Source organism: Somniosus microcephalus, chromosome 20 (assembly GCF_052327205.1).
Source record: "Somniosus microcephalus isolate GS21.2 chromosome 20, FLI_Smic_1.0, whole genome shotgun sequence".
NCBI lineage: Eukaryota > Metazoa > Chordata > Chondrichthyes > Squaliformes > Somniosidae > Somniosus > Somniosus microcephalus.
The window spans coordinates 61111994-61135604 of record NC_141006.1 but is presented as its reverse complement, the minus strand read 5'-3'; the positions used below and the strand labels follow the sequence as shown (position 1 = coordinate 61135604).

General features: G+C 47.0%; 1 protein-coding gene across 4 annotated transcripts in view; it reads left to right on the top strand.

Moving 5' to 3' along the window:
- rcc1 (regulator of chromosome condensation 1) overlaps nt 1-21590 on the top strand; it is a 35605-nt gene extending 14015 nt beyond the window's left edge. For all 4 annotated transcript variants that reach the window (XM_085962808.1, XM_085962811.1, XM_085962810.1 and 1 more), the window contains exons 4-10: nt 50-229; nt 2021-2117; nt 4475-4597; nt 4931-5083; nt 8514-8633; nt 11103-11255; nt 12722-21590. In XM_085962808.1, coding sequence (XP_085818934.1) covers nt 50-229; nt 2021-2117; nt 4475-4597; nt 4931-5083; nt 8514-8633; nt 11103-11255; nt 12722-12897 — 1002 coding nt within the window. In that variant the 3' untranslated portion in view covers nt 12898-21590. The remainder of the gene's footprint in view (nt 1-49; nt 230-2020; nt 2118-4474; nt 4598-4930; nt 5084-8513; nt 8634-11102; nt 11256-12721) is intronic.
- Nucleotides 21591-23611: the final 2021 nt, after the last annotated feature.

Below are 23611 nucleotides of genomic sequence, written 5' to 3'. Positions count from 1 at the left end.
CACCCAGTGCTGGTGGTTAATCCTGACTTACTTTCTCTTGTGCCCTCAGATTTACACGTTCGGCTGCAATGATGAAGGCGCTCTTGGGCGCGATACATCGCAGGATGGGTCGGATATGGTCCCAGTTCTGATTACGCTCAATGAACACGTGGTCCAAGTTTCTGCCGGTGACAGTCACACTGCGGCTCTGACCGACATCGGCCAAGTCTACATCTGGGGCTCCTTCAGGGTAAGCTGCGAGAAGGTTAAAGGGAGATTTAATAGAGGCGTTCCAAATTATATGGGGGTTTTGATAAGAGTAAATAGGAAGAAACTGGTTCTATTGACAGGAGGGTTGGTAACCAGAGGACACCGATTTAAGATTTAGCATAAGAACCAGAGGGGAGTTGAGTTTTTTTTGCGCAGCGAGTTACGATGATCTGGAAGGGCGGTGGAAGCAGATTCAATAGTAACTTTCAAAAGGGAATTGGATGAATACTTGAAAAGGAAAAAATTGCAGAGCTAAGGGGAAAAAGTGATGGAGTGGAACTAATTGGAAAGCTCTTTTAAAGAGCCGGCATGATGGGCCAACTGGCGGCCTCCTGTGCTGTGTGATTCTATGACCGATTTAAGATCATTGACGCAAAGTCCAGCGAGTTGTTGTGATCTGGAATGCGCTGCCTGAAAGGGCGGTGGAAGCCGATTCAATAGTAACTTTCAAAAGAGAATTGGATAAATACTTGAAAAGAAAAAATTGCAGGCCTATGGGATTTGTAGGGCCAGGGGGACAGTGCAAGGGAATGGAGCTAATTGATTAGCTCTTTCAAAGAGCCGGCACAGGCCTGATGGGTCGAATGGTCTCCTCCTGTGCTGTACGACTCTAGTTAATTTTCTCACTGCCGATCCTTGTTTGGTACAGGAACTGGCTGCCTTTCTGGTACCAGGCACCAGAGGCCATTCTTCACGTCAATCTAGGGAGTGAATAATGGAGTCATCACAGCAAGCTACTTCATAATTCTGTCTGGAGGGAAATCAGGAAGCATTTTTTCACACAAAGGGTACTGGAAATTTGGAACTCTCTCCCCACAAGGCTGCGGATGCTGGGGGTCAGCTGAAATTTTCAGGACTTGGATTGATAGATTTCTGTTAGGTAAGGGTATCGAGGGATATGGAGCTAAGGTGGGTAAATGGAATTAAGGTACAGATCAGCCATGGTCTAATTGGATGGCGGAACAGGCTCGAGGGGCTGTCCTATATACCCGCTCCTATCCTCCACTGATATCCGCACATGGCAGTTGCAGCACTCCATTGTGGCCAGGGGTGGGAACCCTATCTGATTCGTCCCTTACTATCCATGGAGGAAGTACTGCCAATTGTAACACCTGTATTGCCCATAGAGACCCAGGTGGTTGTTTATTAAAGAAAAATAAGGAAGACTTGGATTTCTATAGAACCTTTCATGACCTCCGGATGTCCCAAAGCGCTTTACAGCAAAAGTACTTTCGAAGTGTAGTCACTGTTTCAATGTAGGAAATGCGGCAGCAAATTTCCGCAGAGCAAGCTCCCACAAACTGCAATGAGACAAATGGCCAGTTGTTTGAGGGATAAATATTGGCCAGAGTACTGGGGAGAACTCCCTTGCTGTTTTTCGAAATAATGCCACGGGAGCTTTTACGTCCACCCGAGAGGGCAGACGGGGCCTCGGTTTAACGTCTTATCCAAAAGACGGCACCTCTAACAGTGTAGCACTCCCTCAGTACTGGGAGTGTCAGCCTGGATTTTGCCCTCAAGTCTCTGAAGTGGGACTCTGAGGCGAGGGTGCTACCCACTGAGCCATGGCTGTCTCGTTCGGACGCTATCAAACCGTGTATTTCTCTCATTTTTAAAATTTTAGTTTTCCAGCACTACCAGCTTTTATTTCTACATAAAATTATAGGGTTTTTTTTGTTTTTTCCCCACGGGGCACTGTGCAGGTTTTCAAAAACTGTTGCATAATTTTGATGACTGTGCTTAACTTGTGTTTAAATCTGGAATCCCACAGGATAACAATGGAGTTATAGGACTGCTGGAGCCCATGAAGACCAGCACTTTGCCGCAGCAGGTCCCCCTTGATGTTCCCATAGTTAAAATCGCCTCAGGTGAGTAGGTTTCACTTACAGTCCATGGTGCCTCTAATTTTTTTTTGGCCTGCGTGGCCCCTTTAAGGGGCTGCGCGGGCCATGCAAAATTGCACACATGCGCATTTTTTTTCAATTTAAAAGCCGGCTCACTGGCTGCGTGGGACCTGCAGAGCGCTGCACAGCCACGCAGCTTAAAGGCAACGTTGCTTACAGTATAGGTTGATCCAGACGTGCAAGGAATTTCTGTGTCCGATACAATGAGCAGACCTTTCCTGAGGTGTGGGGAGGGGGCAGATGAGAAATTGCAAGTGAAACACTTTAATTTCAATGTGGTATGGTGTTATACATATGCAAGTGCTTCTTTTTCAATTGGCACATCTTGCCGTTTGCTGATTCCTATTTGATTTGAGCATGTTTTTATTATTATTGCGATGTGGGCAATGATGGCGCATTCATTACCCGCTGCTTGTTGTCCCTGAAAATTTTGATGGGCCTCCTCCTTCAGCTGCTGCAACCCTTGTATTGTCAGCTGTGGCTCGGAGTCAGAAGGTTGTGGGTTGAAGCCCCACTTCAGAGACTTGAGCACAGAAATCTAGGCTGACGTTTCCACTGCAGTACTGAGGGAGTGCTGCACTGTCAGAGGTGCTGTTTTTCCTCCTGTATGCTTCAGAGACATGGACCATGTACAGCAGGCACCTCAAAGCATAGAAACATAGAAGATAGGAGCAGGAGTAGGCCATTCGGCCCCTCGAGCTTGCTCCGCCATTCAATGCGATCATCACAGAATCACAGAAACCCCACAGTGCAGATAGAGGCCATTTCGGCCCATCGAGCCTGCACCGACACATATCCCACCCGATCCCCGTAACCCCTACACCAACACATATCCCACCCTATCCCTGTAACCCCACGTATTTAATCCCCCTAACACTAAGGGTCAATTTATCATAGCCAATCAACCTAACCCGCACATCTTTGGACTGTGGGAGGAAACCGGAGCACCCGGAGAAAACCCATGCAAACACAGGGAGAATGTGCAAACTCCACACAGACAGTCGCCCGAGGCCGGATTCGAACCCGGGTCTCTGGCGCTGTGAGGCAACAGTGCTAACCACTATGCCACCGTGTGATCATGGCTGATCATCCAAATTCAGTACCCTGTCCCTGCTTTCTCCCCATATCCCTTGATCCCTTTAGCCTTAAGAAATATATCCAACTCCTTCTTGAATATATTTAATGAACTAGCCTCCACCGCCCTCTGTGGTAGAAAGTTCCACAGGTTCACCACTCTCTGGGTGAGCACTGGAGAGGTGCCACCAACGCTGCCTCCGCAAGATCCTGCAAATCTATTGGCAGGATAGGCGCACCAACGTCAGTGTTCTCGCTCAGGCCAACATCCCCAGCATCGAAGCTTTGACCATGCTTGATCAGCTCCGATGGACGGGCCACATCGTCTGCATGCCCGATACGAGACTCCCAAAACAAGCGCTCTACTCGGAGCTCCGACATGGCAAGAGAGCCCCAGGTGGGCAGAGGAAACGCTTCAAGGACCCCCTCAAAGCCTCCTTGAAAAAGTGTAACATCCCCACCGACACCTGGGAACCCCTGGCCCAAGACCGCACAAAGTGGAGGAGAAGCATCCGGGAAGGCGCCGAACACCTCGAGTCTCTTCGCCGGGAGCAAGCGGAAGCCAAGCGCAGGGAGCACAAGGAGCGCACGTCAACCCAAGCACCCCACCCCCCCGCCCCTTCAACCACCGTCTGCCCCACCTGTGACTCATTTTTAATGTGGAAGCAAGTCATCCTCGGTTCCGAGGGACTGCCTAAGAAGAAGAAAACTTACTGAGGGAGTGCTGCACTGTCAGAGGTGCTATTTTTCGAAAGAGGTCGACGTAAAAGGTCCCACAGCACTGTTTCGAAGAAGAGCACGGGAGTTCACCCTAGTGTCCTGGCCAATATTTATTCCTCAATCAACATTGCTTAAACAAAAAAACAGATGAGCTGGTCATTATCACATTGCTGTTTGTGGGATCTTGCTGTTCACAAATTGGCTGGCACGTTTCCTACATTACAACAATGGCTACATTTCAAAAGTACTTCATTGGCTTTAAAATGCTTTGGGACGTCCTGAGGTCGTGAAAGGTGCTATAGAAATGCAAGTCTGTCTTTTTTTCTCTTATTGATACAGCCACACTGGTGTTGGGGAATTCCAGGGTTAGTTCCCGGTCAGTATGGTGTGTGACTTGGTGTTCCTCGGGCATTGCTGCTCCAGTCCTTCTCGGGTGACAGGTGAATTGAGTCGGCAGCTTGAATGCTAATGGACTTTTAATTTTGAACATTGTTCACCCAAATTTTTTTTTTCTTCTTTATTTCTAGGTAATGACCACTTGGCATTGCTGTCTATCGACGGTGACATTTTTACCTCTGGCTGTGGCGAACAGGGACAGCTGGGAAGAGTTGCGGAATGCTTTACAAACCGGGGAGGAAGGCGGGGTCTAGGTAATTGTGACGCTAATTCTGACAACACGCGAACATTAGGAACAGGAGCCGGCCATTCAACGCCCTCGGGCTTGCTCCGCCGTTCAGTTAGATCGCGGCTGAACTGCCCCTCGACTCCATTTACCCGCCTTTGCTCCATATCCCTTGCATCAGATCGCACTTGCCCGGTAAACTGACGAGAAAGCTGTAACATCAAATAACGTTGCAATCCCAGCTCTCTCAACTTGCGCTAATAATTGATCGGGAGCCGCGGCCCATTCACTGCGGCATCCGTTGGTATTGAGGATATTTTGTACTGTTTATTGACCGCTTATTTTTGTTTAATTTGCTCAGAGCGACTCCTGATTCCCAGGAGCCTCCGCCTCAAAGCCAAGGGGAGCGGAAAGGTGAAGTTCTGCGACGTTTTCTGCGGGGCATATTGCACGTTTGCAATTTCGAAGGAAGGACATGTCTACGGTTTTGGACTCTCCAACTATCATCAGCTGGGTGAGCACAATTAAAAGCGTTGCCTCGAGCATGGGTCACTCTTTAAATGTGCATACAGTGCAAAAAAAAAGTTGTTTTTTCTGTTCAGCTTAAATAACAACAACTTGTATTTATGTAGCGCCTTTAACATAGTAAAACGTCCCAAGGCGCTTCACAGGAGCGTTGCCAAACAAAATTTGACACCGAGCCACATGAGACATTAGCACAGGTGACCAAAAGCTTGGTCAAAGATGTAGGTTTTAGGGAGTGTCTTAAAGGAGGAGAGTTAGAGAGGTGGAGAGGTTTGGGCAGGGAATTCCAGAGCTTAGGGCCCAGGCAGCTGAAGGCACAGCCGGCAATGGTGGAGCGATGAAAATCGGGGGTGCGCAAGAGGCCAGAATTGGAAGATCGCGGAAATCTGGGAGGGTATTGGGGCTGGAGGAGGTTACAGAGATGGGAGAGGCGTGGCCATGTATGGATTTGAAAACAAGGATGAGAATTTTAAAATCGAGGCGTTGCCGGACAGCAGCCAATGTAGGTCAGTGAGCACAGGGGTGATGGGTGAACGGGGACATGGGAGTTAGGATACGGGCAGCAAAGTTCATGATTCACTCAAACATGAATGGGAAGCTACCGGTTTCAGTCCCCACCCGACTAACTGTACCCTATGGCTTAGTGGCAGAAGGCAGAGGGTGATGGTTGAAGGTTGTTTTTGTGACTGGAAGTCTGTGTCCAGTGGGGTACCGCAGGGATCGGTGCTGGGTCCCTTGCTGTTTGTGGTCTACATTAATGATTTGGATGTGAATGTAAAAGGTATGATCAGTAAGTTCGCAGATGTCACGAAAATTGGTGGGATGGTAAATTGCGAGGAGGGAAGCCTCAGGCTACAGGACGATATAGATGGGTTGGTCAGATGGGCGGAACAGTGGCAAATGGAATTTAACCCTGAAAAGTGTGAGGTGATGCATTTTGGAGGGACTAATGAGGCAAGGGAATACACAATGAATGGTAGGACCCTAGGAAGGACAGAGGATCAGAGGGACCTTGGTGTGCATGTACATAGATCCCTGAAGGCAGCAGTATAGGTGGATAAGGTGGTTAAAAAGGCATATGGGATACTTGCCTTCATTAGCCGAGGCATAGAATATAAGAGCAGGGAGATTATGATGGAGCTGTACAAAACGCTGGTTAGGCCACAGCTGGAGTACTGTGTGCAGTTTTGGTCGCCACACTATAGGAAGGATGTGATTGCTTTGGAGAGGGTGCAGAGGAGATTCACCAGGATGTTACCTGGGCTGGAGCGCTTCAGCTATGAAGAAAGACTGGACAGGCTGGGGTTGTTTTCTTTGGAGCAGAGAAGGCTGAGGGGGGACCTGATTGAGGTGTACAAAATTATGAGGGGCATAGATAGGGTAGATAGAAAGGAACTTTTTCCCTTAGTAGAGGGGTCAATAACAAGGGGGTATAGATTCAAGGTAAGGGGCAGGAGGTTTAGAGGGGATTTGAGGAAGAACTTTTTCACCCAGAGGGTGGTTGGAATCTGGAACTCACTGCCTGAAAGGGTGGTAGAGGCAGGAACCCTCACAACATTCAAGAAGCATTTGGATGAGCACTTGAAATGCCATAGCATACAAGGCTACGGACCAAATGCTGGAAAATGGGATTAGATTAGACAGGGCTTGATGGCCGGCGCGGATGCGATGGGCCGAAGGGCCTCTTTCCGTGCTGTATAACTCTATAACATGGTGTGTTGCTTGTGGTCATTTGGCGGCTCTGCTGTTTTATAATAAAAGGGGTGTTAATCAACAAAAGTGTGATGGTGAAAGTGTTACAGAAAGTAGGGCGTGACACAGTCAGGAAGTATGCCCGCTGTGCAAGATTTACACACACAATTCTGAAAAGTACTGAACGTAACCATGCAGTTAGGCATTACACCGTACTGTATTCAGCAGTGGTTCCCTTCATAGACCCCTCTCGCCAACTTCAGCCTTGCCTTATGTTCCACTTCAGGAGTTCTTTTAGTCCTCACTTTTCATGGCAAAACTGTTGCAGTTGTGATCTCCCCATATATAGAAAGAAAAGACTTGTACAGGAAACTTTTATTTTATCCGGAGGTTATATGTCCGGAATACTCGATCTAACGGCAAAAATCAGGAGCCGTTTTCTATATTTTCTTAGTTCTCGTTGCTTTTTTTTCCCCCTGTCAAGCACTGCAAGGTCTGTAGCTATAACTACAGACGCTTGCAGCTGCAGCCGACTGTTTTGAAGCTGTTGCTAAGCAACAGGGTTTGTTGATTCACACGGAGCTTCTCAGTTCCGTATGTTTAAACATTAACGCTGGTATGTCCGGCACTTTTAATGTTACGGCACCAGCTCGGTCCCGTCAGTGCCGGATATCAGAAAGTTTCCTGTATTTAGAAAGCTCCTTTCACACTCTCTGGCTGCAAAGCGCTTTGCGACCTCCTATGAAGTATAGTCACTGTTCTAATGAAGGAAATGCGGTAGTTTATTTCTACGCACAGCAAGGTCCCACAAACGGCCATGAGATCATAGAATCTTACAGCACAGAAGGAGGCCATTCGGCCCATCGTGCCTGTGCCAGCTCTCTGAAAGAACGATCCAATTAGTCCCACTCCTTGTTCACCATAGCCCCGCAAATATTTCCTTTTCCAGTATATATCTAATTCTCTTTTGAAAGTTGCTATTGAATCTGATTCCACCACCCATTCAGGCAGTGCATCATAACTTGCTGCGTAAAAAGATGTTTTCTCATGTCGCCTCTGGTTCTTTTACCAATTATTTTAATTCTGTCTCCTCTGGTTACCGCCCCTCCTCCCAGTGGAAACAGTTTCTCCCTATTTACTCTATCAAAACCCCATATAATTTAAATCTCCCCATAACCTTTTCTGCTCTAAGGAGAACAATCCCAGCTTCTCTGGTCTTTCCATGTAACTGCGACGTCTCATCTCTGGCACCATTCTAATAAATCTCCTCTGTACCCTCTCCAAGGCCTTGACCTCCTTCCTAAAGTCCGCCCAGAATTGGACACCATACTCCAGCTGAGGCCTAACCGGTGATTTATAAGGGTGGGGGGTGGGTGCATGCCCTATGTTCCCAGGGTCGTTCTGTAACTAGGCATAAGGAGGTGAGGAAAAGCGGCTTAGCTTTACCTTTACCGCGCTGTAGAAAGTACATGTGTGGTTAACAGGCTGAGGATAAGATCGGGCTCATCTGCGCTGCCCCTGCAGTTGAATAGCCCGTCGACGCTCACCGTTTAGGCTCGTGTATCAAGGGTGGCAGCTTGGGAGAAGTTCCAGGAATAGTGCGTGGGATGGTACCCCAGCACGAGTGGGTGCTTTCAGGAGAGATGTTGGGTGGGTGCGGAAGAGACAAACTGAAGGGGGCAAAAAGGAGTGTGTGTGTGAGCCGTGTTGTTTTGTTTCTGCTGCAGGAACGCCAGGCACGACCCCCTGTTATTCGGCGCATAAACTAACTGCATTCAAGAACTCGACAAAGTCTTGGGTCAAGTTCTCCGGTGGACAACACCACACCCTGTGCTTGGACTCTGAAGGTGGGTGCTACAGCGCAGGGGAAACAACCGCGGCGGGAGGGCTCTCTTCGTTTCTTTATCCGACAAGGTTTTCCAAAAAGGCATCAACAGCGGTGAAGTCTCATCATTTCTCACCTTGTCGCTGGTTTCCATTGTAAAATTCACCAACCCCACTGGCTTCCCCATTCCATCAGTGTCCACCTGAGAGGGGTTGGCAGGCACTCGGTCCCAATGTTTTATCCAGAGGGTGGCAGCAGCCTCACTACTGCACTTGCCCCAGCTCTGATCAGAGTTACGGTACTGCAGTGCAGCGGTTATGTTACTGCGCTAGTAATTCAGAGAACGCCAGCTCAAATCTTATGATGGGTATCCATCTATCTGTAAACAAAATTTAATTGCAGGGCCATGGGGAGAGGTGGGGCGAGGGACTAAGTGGATCGCTCCTTCAGTGAGTTGGCACAGGCACGATGGGGTGAATGGCCTCCTTCTGTTCTGTATGATTCTATAACGGTTAGTTTGAGAATATTAATTCAGTTTATAAAAAAAAAAAAAAAAAACTGGAAATAAAAAGCTGGCATCAGTAAAAGTGACCGTGAACATAAGAAATAGGAGCAGGAGTCGGCCATTTGGTCCCTCAAGCCTGCTCAACCATTCAATAAGATCATGACTGATGATCTTCTTCAACTCCACTTTCCTGCACTATCCCCATATCCCTTGATTCCCTTAATATCTAAAAATCTATCGATCTCTGTCTTGAATATACTCAACGACTGAGCCTCCACAGCCCTCTGGGGTAGAGAATTCCAAAGATTCACCACCCTCTGAGTGAAGAAATTTCTCCTCATCTCAGTCCTAAATGGCCGACCCCTTATTCTGAGACTGTGACCCCTGGTTCTAGACTCCCCAGCCAGGGGAAACATCCTCCCTGCATCTACCCTGTCAAGCCCTGTAAGAATTTTGTATGTTTCAATGAGATCACCTCTCATTCTTCTAAACTCCAGAGAATATAAGCCTAGTCTACTCAATCTCTCCTCATAGGACAACCCCCCCCCCCCCCCCCCCCCATCCCAGGAACCAGTCTGGTGAACCTTCGTTGCACTCCCTCTATGGCAAGTATATCCTTCCTTAGGTAAGGAGACCAAAACTGTGATGTTCGTACAGGCCTTTTTAAACTGTAATATTATGTATGCAAGATTGAAAAGCTTTTACCTTTGAGAGAATGATTTTCACAGTGATTTGTGTACAAGGACACCCAGGTCCCTCTGAACACCAACATTTCCCAATCTCTCACCATTTAAAAAATACTCTGCTTTTCTATTGTTCCTACCAAAGTGGATAACTTCACATTTCTCCATATTATATCCCATTTTCCATGTTCTTGCCCACTCACTTAGCCTGTCAAAATCCCCTTGAAGCCTCTTTGCATTCTCCTCGCAACTTATATTCCCACCTAGCTTTGTGTCATCAGCAAACTTGGATATATTATATTTGGTCCCCTCACCCAAATCATTGATGTAGATTGTGAATAGCTGAGGCCGAAGCACGGATCCTTGTGGTACCCTACTAGTTACAGCCTGCCAACCCGTAAATGACCCGTTTATTCCTACTCTGTTTTGTGTCCGTTAACCAATCCTCAATCTATGCTAGTACATTACCCCCAATCCCATGAGCCCTAATTTTGTTTAATAATCTCTTGCCTTCTGAAAATCCAAAAACACCAGCTATATGTGACTCCAGACCCACACCAAAGTGGTTGACTCTTAACTGCCCTCTGAAGTGGCCGAGTGAGACACTCGGCACTTTCTCACATATAGGCCCAGACCGGGTAAGGACGGCAGGTTTCCTTCACTAAAGGTCATTAGTGAACCAGTTGGGTTTTTACAACAATCCGACCGCTTCATGGTCACTTTTACTGATACTAGCTTTTTATTCCAGATTTTTAAAAACTGCATTAATATTCTCAAACTGACTGTTCTAGAATAATACAGCACAGAAGGAGGCCAGAGATACCCCATCGTATCAAAACCACTGCCAGGCTTTCAATAAGAACGCCCACCACCACTTTCTCGAGGGCAACTAGGGATGGGCAATAAATACCGGCGTTGCCAGCGACGCCCACATCCCGAGAATGGATAAAATAAAACCCACACGATTCTGAGCCAGTGCTGAGGGTGCTAGCCACCGAGATACTCTCCCGATTGCAATGGCCAGGGATGAACCTGGGTGAACTGTATAAAAGGTAGCAGTGCTCACCGTCGTATCACTGCCGCCGTCCTGTTGCCTGGTCCCTGAGCAGTGTTTTCCAGAGCTCTGGGACCAGGCTTGCTTCCTGACATGTGCTACGGGAGAGTGTCCCAGGCAAGGATTAAACTTTTTCTGTTGTGCCAGGTTTTGATGGGAAAATATTCCTCTCCAGCAAACTTGGTTTGTTTGTGGGGATTTTTTTCTCATCAGGATGAATTCTGATCTTGTGTTTTTTTTAAATATAAGGTAAAGTGTACAGCCTGGGTCGAGCAGAGTATGGACGTCTAGGGTTGGGAGAGCATGGTACAGAGAAGAGTATACCTACCCTCATCCAAGGCCTCCCCGTTATCGCTTCCGTGGCTTGTGGAGCTTCTGTTAGTTATGCCGTCAGCAAGGATGGTAAGGTTTTGCTTTCCTCCTCCCTCCCAATTTTCTCCCCTCGTAAAGTTACTGATCCGTGCTGGAATGTGGTCCCAGGTGCAGTGTGTGTGGTACCTTGTCCCAAAGTCTGATTTCATGTGTCAGCCAAGCTATTTGGCTGTCGTGGGTGTCACCATGAGCCTGATCCTGATCCCGATCCTGGGCCCAATGTCGTCTTTTCCAGCAGAAGAGCCTGGGACATGGCTAAGGAGTGAGGGAGCCCTGACTGCTCGCTTGACCCCAGCCCTGGCTCCTGGCCAGTGGTAGCAGGAACAATACTTAAGTGCAGAAACTGAAGCATACTTGCATGCTGTCAGAAATCATTCAGCGTTGCCTTTAAAACGCAGCATAGTCTGAAAGGGTCAGCCTTGGCACAGTGGGGAACGCGCTCTCCTCTCGAGTCAGAAGGTTGTGGGATCAAGCCCCATTCCAGAGACTTGAGCATAAAATCTAGGCTGACGATGCAGTCCAGTGCCAGGACTGAGGGAGTGCTGCACTGTCGGAGGTGCCGTCTCTCAGATGAGATGTTAAACCGAGGCCCCGCCTGCCCTCTCGGGTGGGTGTAAAAGATCCCATGACACTATTTGAAGGAGAGGTGGGGAGTTCTCCCCGAAGCCCTGGCCAATATTTATCACGGAATTGCATAGAATTTAAAGCACAGGAACAGGCCATTCGGCCCAACAGGTCGATGCTGGTGTTTATGCCCCACACGAGCCTCCTCCCACCCTACGTCATCTCACCCTATCAACACCAACAGAAAACACTGGAAAAACTCAGCAGGCCAGGCAACATCCGTGGAGAGAGAAACAGAGTCAATGATTCGGGTCGAAACCCTTCGTCAGAACTGAGAGAAAAGGCAGGAAATGAAACAAAAGGCAGTTTGGGAGCTGGAAAATGGGGGAGGGGATGAAAGAAGAGACATTAAGAGATACTCAAGGTGAGACGAGATAGTAATAGGACAGGTAAAGCAACAGACAATGGCTCTAAATCCCCTCCCCCATTTCCCAGCCCCCAAACTGCCTTTTGTTTTATTTCCTGCCTTTTCTCTCAGTCCTGACGAAGGGTTTCGACCCGAAACGTTGACTCTATTTCTCTCTCCACGGATGTTGCCTGGCCTGCTGAGTTTTTCCAGCATTTTCTGTTGTTATTTCGGATTTCCAGCATCCGCAGTATTTTGCTATCCCATCAACACCAACACTGCTTCAAAAAAAAAAAGGCTATCAGATTGCTGTTTGTGGGATCTTGCTGTGCACAAATTGGCCGCTGCGTTTTCTACATTACAACAGTGACTACACGTCGAAAGTACTTCACTGGCTGTGAAGCGCTTTGGGACGTCCTGTGGTGGTGAAAATTGCTTTATAAAATGCAAGTGCTTTCTGAGTTCACTCATTGGGCTCTGACGTGTGATTATTTATTATTCCCCCCCCCAACCATTGCTCTTCTAGGCCGAGCCTTTGCCTGGGGGATGGGGACGAACTTCCAGCTGAGCACGGGCGATGAAGAAGATGTGTGGAGCCCCGTCCAGATGTCGGGCCAGCAGCTGGAGAACCGAGCAGTGCTGTCCGTCTCCAGCGGAGGCCAGCACACCGCCCTACTCGTGGCAGACCGTGTGCAGAGCTGATGGAGAGCGGCTCCATCGCGCAAAAAACTCCTGCCGACAAAAACCTCGATTCTAAAGACTGAGCCTAGCACTTTCCCCACAATCCGTGAATGCGATGCTTGGATACTACAGGAATGTCTTTTTTTTTCCCCCCCCGGTTTGTTTTCTGATAGCCCCTTGGGAATACAAAACCCAAACCTGACCTGTAACACTGGGGTGTACGCTGCAGTGCCATTTTATTGTTCTTGTTACTGCCATTAACCGATGTACAAGCCTGGCTGTCTTCACTGTTGACTTTGGTTCCGATTTTAAGTTATAGTGAGAGCCATTTTTTTTTTTTAAATTTTAAATTTCAGTTCTGTTTGGGGAGAATGGCCGAGCAGGCAAGTAGATTGAAGGGGGTGGGGGGGAAAGAAATATTCTTTTAAAATCAAATAAATCTTTTTGTGATAGTTTTCTATAAGATTTATGCATTTCTGGTCCTTGTGTGACTTGACTGATTTTGGCAGTCGAACGTTTTCAGTGCATTTAATCTCACCTGTGTGCCATTGTTAGTGCGTCCACTATTGTGTTCACATACATACTTTAGGAGATTTAATAGAGGTGTTCAAAATCATGAAGGGTTTTGATAGAGTAAATAAGGAGAAACTGTTTCCTGTGGCAAAGAAGGGTCGGTAACCAGAGGACACAGGAGGAATAAAAATTTACCGTGGCGAGTTTTTACAATCTGGAACGCACTGCTTGAAAGGGCGATGGTAGCAGATTCAATAGTAACTTTCAAAAGGGATCTGGATAAATACTTGAAGGGGAAATATTTGCAGGGCTATAGGGAAAGAGTGGGACTAATTGGATTGCTCTTTCAAAGAGCTGGCACAGGCACGATGGGCTGAATGGCCTCCTGCATTATTCTATGATTTCTGTCCCTACTATTTGACTAACAAAATTAATAAATAGCACAGACAGAAATTTATGTGAATGCATTAGATAACACGTTTATAAAAAAAAAAAAAAAAAAGTACGCAGAGGGAATTAAGGATTCAAGCTGTGGGATCATCAAACTGTTTCACCCACTTTATATTACAAAAAAGCTGCTTCAAGAGGAGCTGATCCAGCACACCCTCCTCCCTGCACTGGCAGAGTGGATTTATTCAGCGAGTCGCTGAGCCGCACCGATCCGGGAGGCCTCGGGTCTGCCCTGTGCTGAGCGAGCTGTTCTCTGCTGGAGCAGAGTTTGGGCTCCTTTGGGGGTGGGAAAAGTTGGCTGGGATGTCCGTTGCCAGTCATCTTACCCAGTGACCTAACCCCACCTCCCCACACTGAAACTGCGTGTGTTCTGAAGTCAAATGAAAGATGTCGGAGGAATGGCTGATTGGACGAGGTATCAGGTGGACAACTGGTGACTGGGATTGTTCCGGTAGCATGGGAAGCGCCTTCGGGAGGGACGCGAGGAAAATTGGCAGAGAAATGAAAAGTTACATGGCTGTGGGGGGTGGGGAAGGTAGTGTTTCGTCACGATGCTTCGGTCATCACTTGTGTGGGGGCGGACTTGATGGACCAGCTGGTCTGCTGCCCCTCAACTTTGTATGTTCACTAACACCAGAGGTGTCGACCTTAGCTCAGTGGGGTAACCCTTTCGCCCGAGTCAGAAGGTCGTGGGTTTAAGTCCCACTCCAGAGGCTTGAGTGCAAAATCCAGTCTGACACTCCCGGCGCGGTACGGAGGGAGTGCCGCACTGTCGGAGGTGCTGTCTTTCGAATGAGGTGTTAAACCGAGACCCCGTCAGCCCTCTCTCTGGTGGAGATGAAAGATCCCACAGCACTATTCGAAGAGCAGGGGAGTTCTCCCCGGTGTCCTGGCCAATATTTATCTAGACCAACATCACTAAAAACAGATTGTCTGGTCATTATCACATTGCTGTTTGTGGGAGCTGGCTGTGCACAAATTGGCTGCTGTGTTTCCCACATTACAACAGTGACCACTTCAAAAGTACTAAATTGGAAGTAAAGCACTTTGGGATGTCCCAAGATCATGAAAGGCACGATATAAATGCAAGTTCTTTTCTTTTTTATGCAGCAGTGTGGATTCCTCAACACTACAGGCCATTGTGGCTGTGCTGGTCTTTGATTAATTTAAAACTAATTGGCCTCTCCACTCCTCATTGCCTTGTAACCAAATACTTACCCAATTTTCCCTTAAAAGAAACAATGGTTTGACCCCTCCTTGCTCCAACAAGCCTCTGTGTAAAAACAATGTCTTCTAATCTATCTCACTTTCTTAGTGACAATTTAAAATTGATGATCTATTGCCACTGACTCCCCAAACAGAGCAAATGATCTTTTCCTTACTTACACTACCAAAACTTTGCATAATTTAAAAGAAAAACTCTTCAATCTCCTCTTAGCCTTTTGTGTTCAACTGCAAATAGTCCCAGTATCTCAAGTCTCTCTTCATAACTTTAGTTTCCAATCCTGGGCATCATCCTGATGGATCAATACTGAACGCTGTCTATGGCTTTAATGCCCTTTCTATAATGGGACGCTCTAACTGGAATAGCCAATGTTGTGTACGAATTCATTATTCTTTACTCTTGTACTCTATGCCCCTATTTTAAAAAATCCAAAATTTTATTGGCTTTTTTTTTAATGGCTTTAGTTGCCATTTTCAAAATGAGGAGAGGCATCGCGGGTGGCTGACTCGATGGTGCTTGTTTTACGCTGTGGCCCAGTCCAAATTACCCCCTTACCTGTCCAGCAGCCAACTTTCTAACCATGCTGCTGCAGTTCCTCTTCTACCATGTGCCTAAATGTTTCTAACAAGCTTCTTGTGAGAAACCTTATCCTTTCACTTTCTGAAAGTCCATATACTCTATAATAAAATACAAAAAACGCTGGAAATACTCAGCAGGTCAGGCAGCATCTGTAGAGAGAAACAGTTAACGTTTCGGGTCGAGGACCCTTCGTCAGAACTGGAAAAAGTTGGAGATTTATTTTACACTACATCTATGTTCCATTTTATAAGAATTAGGAGCAGGGGTAGGCCATTCGGCCCCTCGAGCCTACTCCACCATTCAATAAGATGATGGCTGATCTCCCTCAATGCCACCTTCCCGCACTATCCCCATATCCCTTGATTGCCTTAGTGCCCAACAATCGATCTCGGTCTTGAATATACTCAACGACTGAGCCTCCACAGCGCTCTGGGATAGAGAATTCCAACGATTCACATGCTTTTGAGTGAAGAAATTTCTCCACTCTGAGTGGAAAAAATTATCCAATCTTCTTCAAAAAAACCAACAAAAAAAAAACCTCTTAAACTTGTCAAATGCGACAAGTTGGTGCTGGCTGCCCTTGATTATCTCGTCGCATTTTTAAATGCTCGCTAATTGTACCTTTTGGATAAAACGTTAACATGGGAGCAATAGGACAAGAAGCGGCCATGGTTAGTGGCCCTAGAAATAGTAGATGCATTGCTGGTCATCTTCCAAAATTCTATAGACTCTGGAACAGTTCCCATGGATTGGAAGGTAGCTAATGTTACCCCACTATTCAAAAAAGGTGGTAGAGAGAAAATGGGGAATTACAGACCGGTAAGCCTGACTTCGGTAGTGGGGAAAATGCTGGAGTCCATTATAAAAGATGTAATAGCAGAGCACTTGGAAAACAGTGACAGGATCGGACAAAGTCAACATGGATTTACAAAAGGTAAATCGTGCTTGACTAATCTGGAATTTTTTGAGGATTTAACTGGTAGAATAGATAAGGGAGAACCAGTGGATGTGGTGTATTTGGATTTTCAGAAGGCTTTCGATAAGGTCCCGCTTAAGAGATTAGCGTGTAAAGTTAAAGCACATGGGATTGCGGGTAAGGTACTGACTTGGATAGAGAACTGGTTGGCAGACAGGAAGCAAAGAGTTGGAATAAACGGGTCTTTTTCCAAGTGGCAGGCAGTGACTAGTGGGGTACCGCAGGGATTGGTGCTAGGATCCCAGCTATTCACAATATATATTAATGATCTAGACGAGATGTAATATCTCCAAGTTTGCAGACGACACAAAGCTGAGTGGGCGTGTGTGCTGTGAGGAGGATGCAGAGAAACTCCAGTATGATTTGTTTGTTGATTGGGCAGATGCAGTATAATGTGGATAAATGCGAGGTTATCCACTTTGGTGGCAAAAACAGGAAGGCAGATTATTATCTGAATGGCAATAGATTGGGAGAAGGGGAAGTGCAACGAGACCTGGGTGTCCTTGTGCACCAGTCACTGAAGGTAAGCATGTAGGTGCAGCAGGCGGTTAAGAAGGCAAATGGTATGTTGGCTTTCGTAGCGAGAGGGTTCAAGTACAGGAACAAGGATGTCTTGCTGCAGTTGTACAGGGCCTTGGTGAGACCACACCTTGAGTATTGTGTGCAGTTTTGGCCGCCTTATCTGAGGAAGGATGTTCTTGTCGTGGAGGGAGTGCAGCGAAGATTCACCAGACTGATACCTGAGATGGCAGGAATGACGTATGAGGAGAGATTGGGTCGATTAGGCTTATATTCGCTGGAGTTTAGAAGATTGAGAGGGGATCTCATTGAAACTTATAAAATTTTAACAGGACTGGACAGACTAGATGCAGGAAAGATGTTCCCGATGGCGGGGGAATCCAGAACCTGGGTCACAGCCTAAAGATACGGGGTAAGCCATTCAGAACAGAGATGAGGAATTTCTTCACCCAGAGAGTGGTGAACCTCTGGGCAGTGGAGGCCAATTCATTAAATATATTCAAGAAGGAGTTAGATATATTTCTTAAGGCTAAAGGGATCAAGGGATATGGGGAGAAGGCAGGGACAGGGTACTGAATTTGGATGATCAGCCATGATCTCATTGAATGGCGGAGCAGGCTCGAGGGGTCGAATGGCCGATTCCTGCTCCTATCTTCTATTTTTCTATGGTTGTAAAGTTGTGGTTTGTGATTTTACACACCTACCTCCCCCCTCACTGCACACATCCAGGGCTCAACCCCCCCCCCGCACTGGGACGGCTTACACCTTTATGGCAGGACTCGCTATAACCTGGTGAAAACCAGACTGGAGCAGGGTGGGGTTAAATTTTGTTGTTTCTTGTAATCATAGAGTCATACGGCCCATCGAGTCTGTGCCGGCTCTCTGTAGAGCAATCCAGTCCGTCCCGTTCCCCCGCTCTGTCCCCATAGCCCTGCCCACTTTATTTCCCTCAAGTGCCTCTCCAGTCTCCCCTTGAAAACATTGAGTGCCTCTGCTTCCGTTCGCAATGTTGAACATTCAGTAGAGAGGTCATTAGGTCATGGAAGCAGAACCCACAGTCACTTTTAAAAGGCAAGTGGGTAAATATTTGAAAAATAAAAATTCAAAACGGTGTGCAGAATAGGCAGGGGAGGGGACAACTTCGATTGGTCTTTCAGGGGGGCAGCACAGAGTTGATTGGCTGAATGGCTTCTGTCCTGTGGCTTCCTTCTGTCCTGTGACATTCTGTGTTTTTTAATAAGCTCTGTGATTGATGCTTCTACATTATGAAAGTGAGTAAAAAATGAAACAGTTGGACTTCATTTTTGAAGAGTAAATTTGATGACTGTTTTACATCTCCTAAGTTCTGAGATCTGACACTATTGAGCTCCTTGTGCAAAGACCTTCCATGTGGCACTAACGGGAGCTTGTGTAAAGACCACCCCTGCCCCCCCCATGTGACTCCAGTGTGACCATATTTTACACTGACTTGTTTGCGTGTGGAATAAGTGAGGCGCAGCTTACGTGGGGGCAGAGCAGGCTCAATGGGCCGAGTGGCTCAATCATAAGAACATAAGTAGGAGCAGGAGTAGGCCATACGGCCCCTCGGGCCTGCTCCGCCATTCAATAGGATCATGGCTGATCCGAACCTAGACTCGCTTCCACTTCCCTGCCCTCTCCCCGTAACCCCTAATTCCCTTATCAGCTAGGAAACTGTCTATCTCCGTTTTAAATTTATTTAATGTTGCAGCTTCCACAGCTCTCTGGGGTAGCAAATTCCATAGATTTACTACCCTCTGAGTGAAGAAGTTTCTCCTCATCTCAGTTTTGAAAGGGCAGCCCCTTATTCTAAGATTATGCCCCCTAGTTCTAGTCTCACCCATCAGTGGAAACATCCTCCCCGCATCCACCCGATCAAGCCCCCTCACAATCTTATATGTTTCGATAAGATCGCCTCTCATTCTTCTGAATTCCAATGAGTAGAGGCCCAACCTACTCAACCTTTCCTCATAAGTCAACCCCCTCATCTCCGGAATCAACCGAGTGAACCTTCTCTTAACTGCCTCGAGAGCAAGTATATCTTTTCTTAAATATGGAAACCAAAACTACGCAGTATTCCAGGTGTGGCCTCACCAATACCCTGTATAACTGAAGCAAGACTTCCCTGCTTTTATACTCCATCCCTTTTGCAATAAAAGCCAAGATTCCATTGGCCTTCCTGATCACCTGCATACTAACCTTCTGTGTTTCATGCACCAGGACCCCCAGATCCCTTTGTACTGTAGCACTTTGCAGTTTCTCTCCATTTAGATAATAACTTGCTCTTTGATTTTTTCTGCCAAAGTGCATAACATCACACTTTCCAACATTATATTCCATCTGCCAAATTTCTGCCCACTCACTTAGCCTGTCTATGTCCTTTTGCAAGTTTTTTATGTCCTCCTCACTCGCTGCTTTCCCTCCCACCTTTGTATCGTCGGCAAACTTGGATATGTTGCACTCGGTCCCTTCCTCCAAATTGTTGATATAGATTGTAAAGAGTTGGGATCCCAGCACTGACCCCTGTGGAACACCACTAGTCACAGATTGCCAACCTGAGAATGAACCATTTATCCCAACTCTCTGTTTTCTGTTAGATAGGCAATCTTCCACCCATGCCAGTATATTACCCCCAATCCCATGATTTTTTATCTTGTGCAGTAATCTTTTGTGTGGCACCTTGTCAAATGCCTTTTGGAAGTCCAAATGCACCACATCCACTGGTTCCCCTTTATCCACCCTGTATGTTACGTCCTCAAAGAATTTGAGCAAATTTGTCAAACATGACTTCCCCTTCGTAAAACCATGCTGACTCTGTCCGATTAAATTATGCTTATCCAAATGTCCTGTTACTGCTTCCTTAATAATGGACTCCAACATTTTACCAACCACAGATGTTAGGCTAACTGGTCTATAGTTTCCAGCCTTTTGTTTACTTCCCTTTTTAAATAAGGGCGTTACATTGGCAGTTTTCCAATCTGCTGGGACCTTACCTGAATCCAGGGAGTTCTGGAAAATTACCACTAATGCATCCGCAATCCCCACCGCCACTTCTCTCAAGACCCTAGGATGTAAGCCATCAGGTCCAGGGGATTTATCCGCCTTTAGTCCCATTATCTTACCGAGTACCACCTCCTTAGTGATTTTAATCGTGTTTAGCTCCTCCACCCCCCCCCCCCCCCCCCCCCCATAGCCCCCTGTTTGTCCAGTGTTGGGATATTTTTAATGTCCTCTACTGTAAAGACTGATACAAAATATTTGTTCAGCGTTTTTGCCATCTCCATGTTCCCCACCACTAATTTCCCGGTCTCGTCCTCTAAGGGACCAACATTCTCTTTAGCCACCCTTTTTCTTTTTATATAACTGTAGAAACTCTTGCTATCTGTTTTTATATTTTTTGCTAGTTTACTTTCATAATCTATCTTCCCTTTCTTAATTAATCTTTTAGTTATTCTTTGCTGGCTTTTAAATGCTTCCTAATCTTCTATCCTCCCACTAGATTTGGCTACTTTATAGGCCCTTGTTTTCAGTCGGATACTATCCTTTATTACTTTACTTAGCCACGGATGGCTGTCTTTTTACGTCCCTTTTTCCTCAGTGGAATATATTTTTCTTGAAAGTTGTGAAATATCTCCTTGAATGTACACCACTGCTCATGTACCATCTTACACTTTAATCTATTTTCCCAGTCCACTTTAGTCAACTCTGCTCTCATACCTTCATAGTCTCCTTTATTTAAGCTTAGTATGCTGGTTTGAGATCCAACTCTCTCACCCTCCAACTGAATTTGGAATTCAACCATGTTATGGTCACTCATTCCAAGGGGATCCTTTACTAGGTCATTTTTTATTAATCCTGTCTCATTACACAGGACCAGATCTAAGATTGCCTGCCCCCTGGTTGGTTCAGTAACATACTGCTCAAGGAACCTGTCCCTAATGCACTCTATGAACTCTTCCTCAAGGCTGCCCTGCCCAATTTGATTTGTCCAGTCAATATGAAAGTTAAAATCCCCCATGATTATAGCTGTTCCCTTATTACAAGCCCCAACTATTTCCTGATTTATACTCTGACCAATAGAGTTGCAACTGTTAGGAGGCCTATAGACTACGCCCACTAGTGACTTTTTCCTCTTATTATTCCTTATCTCCACCCAAACCGTTTCACTATCCTGATCCTTTGACCCAATATCATTTCTCACTATTGCAGTGATTCCATCCTTTATTAACATAGCCACTCCACCTCCCTTTCCTTTCTGTCTGTCCTTCCTAATTGTCAAATACCCCTGGAAGTTTAGTTCCCAGTCATGGTCACCTTGCAGCCATGTTTCTGTAATGGCCACCAGATCATACCCATGTGTAGTTATTTGTACTGTCAACTCGTCTATTTTGTTAAGAATGCTGTGTGCATTCAGATAAAGAACTTTTAAATATGTTTTGTGACAATTTATTCCTGCTTTTACCCCCTTTACTACTTTACCTTTATCCATTCTGTCCCTTCCTGACACGCTCTGGTTTTTAATTCCCCCACTGCTACCTTGCTCTATTGCCTTCTCCGCTGACATTTTTATTTTTTGCTCTCTTGAAACCTCCCCCCCCACTAATTCGTTTAAAGCCCTCTCTACAGCCCTAGTTATTCGATTCGCCAGGATTCTAGTCCTAGCACTGGCCAAGTGAAGCCCGTCCCAACGGAACAGCTCTCTCCTGTCCCAGTACTGGTGCCAGTGTCCCAAGAAGCAAAACCCATTTCTCCCACACCAGTCTTTGAGCCACGCATTTAACTCTCTGATTTTATTTACCCTAGCCAAATTTGCTCGTGGCTCAGGTAGTAATTCAGAGATTATTACCCTAGTGGTTCTGTTTTTTAATTTGGCCCCTAGCTACTCATACTCCCTCAGCAGAACCTCTTTCCTTGTCCTATCTATGTCGTTGGTACCAACATGGACCACAACAACTGGATCCTCCCCCTCCCACTCCAAGTTTCTCTCCAGCCCAGAGGAGATGTCCTTAACCCTGGCACCGGGCAGGCAACACAGCCTTCGGGACTCTCGCTCTCAGCTGCAAAGAACCCTATCTATCCCCCTAATGATACTATCCCCTACCACTACAACATTTCTTTTTACTCCCCCCACTTGAATGGCCCCCCCGTTCCACGGTGCTGTGGCCGGGGTGCTCATCCTCCCCGCAGTCCCTGTTCCCATCCTCACAGGCAGTAAGAGCCTCAAACTTGTTGGACAAGAGCAAGGGCTGCAGCTCCTCCAACACTACCTCCTGGATTCCCGTACCTGCCTCACTCATAGTCACACCCTCCTGTCCCTGACCACGGACTACATCTGAATTAGTTAATCTAATTGGTGTGACTACTTCCTGGAACACAGAGTCCAGGTAACACTCCCCCCTCCCTGATGTGTCGCAGCGTTTGAAGCTTGGACTCCAGCTCATCAACACGGAACCGGAGTTCCTCGAGCAGCCAACACTTACTGCAAATGTGATCACTGTGAGCATCAATGGTGTCCACCAGCTCCCATATATTGCAGCAGAAACACATCACCTGCTCTCTCATTCTATGTAATTAATTAATTTTATTAATATTTTTAAATGATATATTTAAGGGCCCTGGTTTACAAACTGTCCCACTACACCACAGAGACCTTAAAAACTATAAACCAGAGTTAAAGTTTTTAAAAAAGGAGAGAAATACTCCCAACCAATCACTTACCTGCTTCGTGGTGACATCACACCTTGATTACGTTTTACTTCTCTCCCTCTGAGATTGGAGATTGGTAAGGCCTACCCGCGCCTCGGGCTTACCTTCTATACTGCCACCGCTCGAGTTCCTGCCGCTGCCGCTCTGAGGCCTACCCGCGCCTCGGGCCTACCTTCTATACTGCCACCGCTCGAGTTCCCGCCGCTGCCGCTCTGAGGCCTACCCGTGCCTCGGGCCTACCTTCTCTACTGCCGCCGCTCGAGTTCCCGCCGCTGCCGCTCTGAGGCCTACCCGTGCCTCGGGCTCACTTTCTCTACCGCTGCCGCTCTGAGGCCTACCCGCGCCTCGGGCTCACTTTCTCTACTGCCGCCGCTTGAGTTCCCACCGCTGCCGCTCTGAGGCCTACCCGCGCCTCGGGCCTACCTTCTCTACTGCCGCCGCTCGAGTTCCCACCGCTGCCGCTCTGAGGCCTACCCGCGCCTCGGGCCTACCTTCTCTACTGCCGCCGCTCGAGTTCCTGCCGCTCTGAGGCCTACCCGCGCCTCGGGCTTACCTTGCATACTGCCGCCGCTCGAGTTCCTGCCGCTCTGAGGCCTACCCTCTTCCTATGGTTCAGCTGACCCATTCACAAAAGAAATGGGTGGATTTCTGATGCAGTGAAGGGAGGGCTGGCGTTACATATTGAGCAACAAGGAGGCGTTGGATTGAGAGACAAACGATCTGCAGAATCTGAACGAGGACCTAAATGT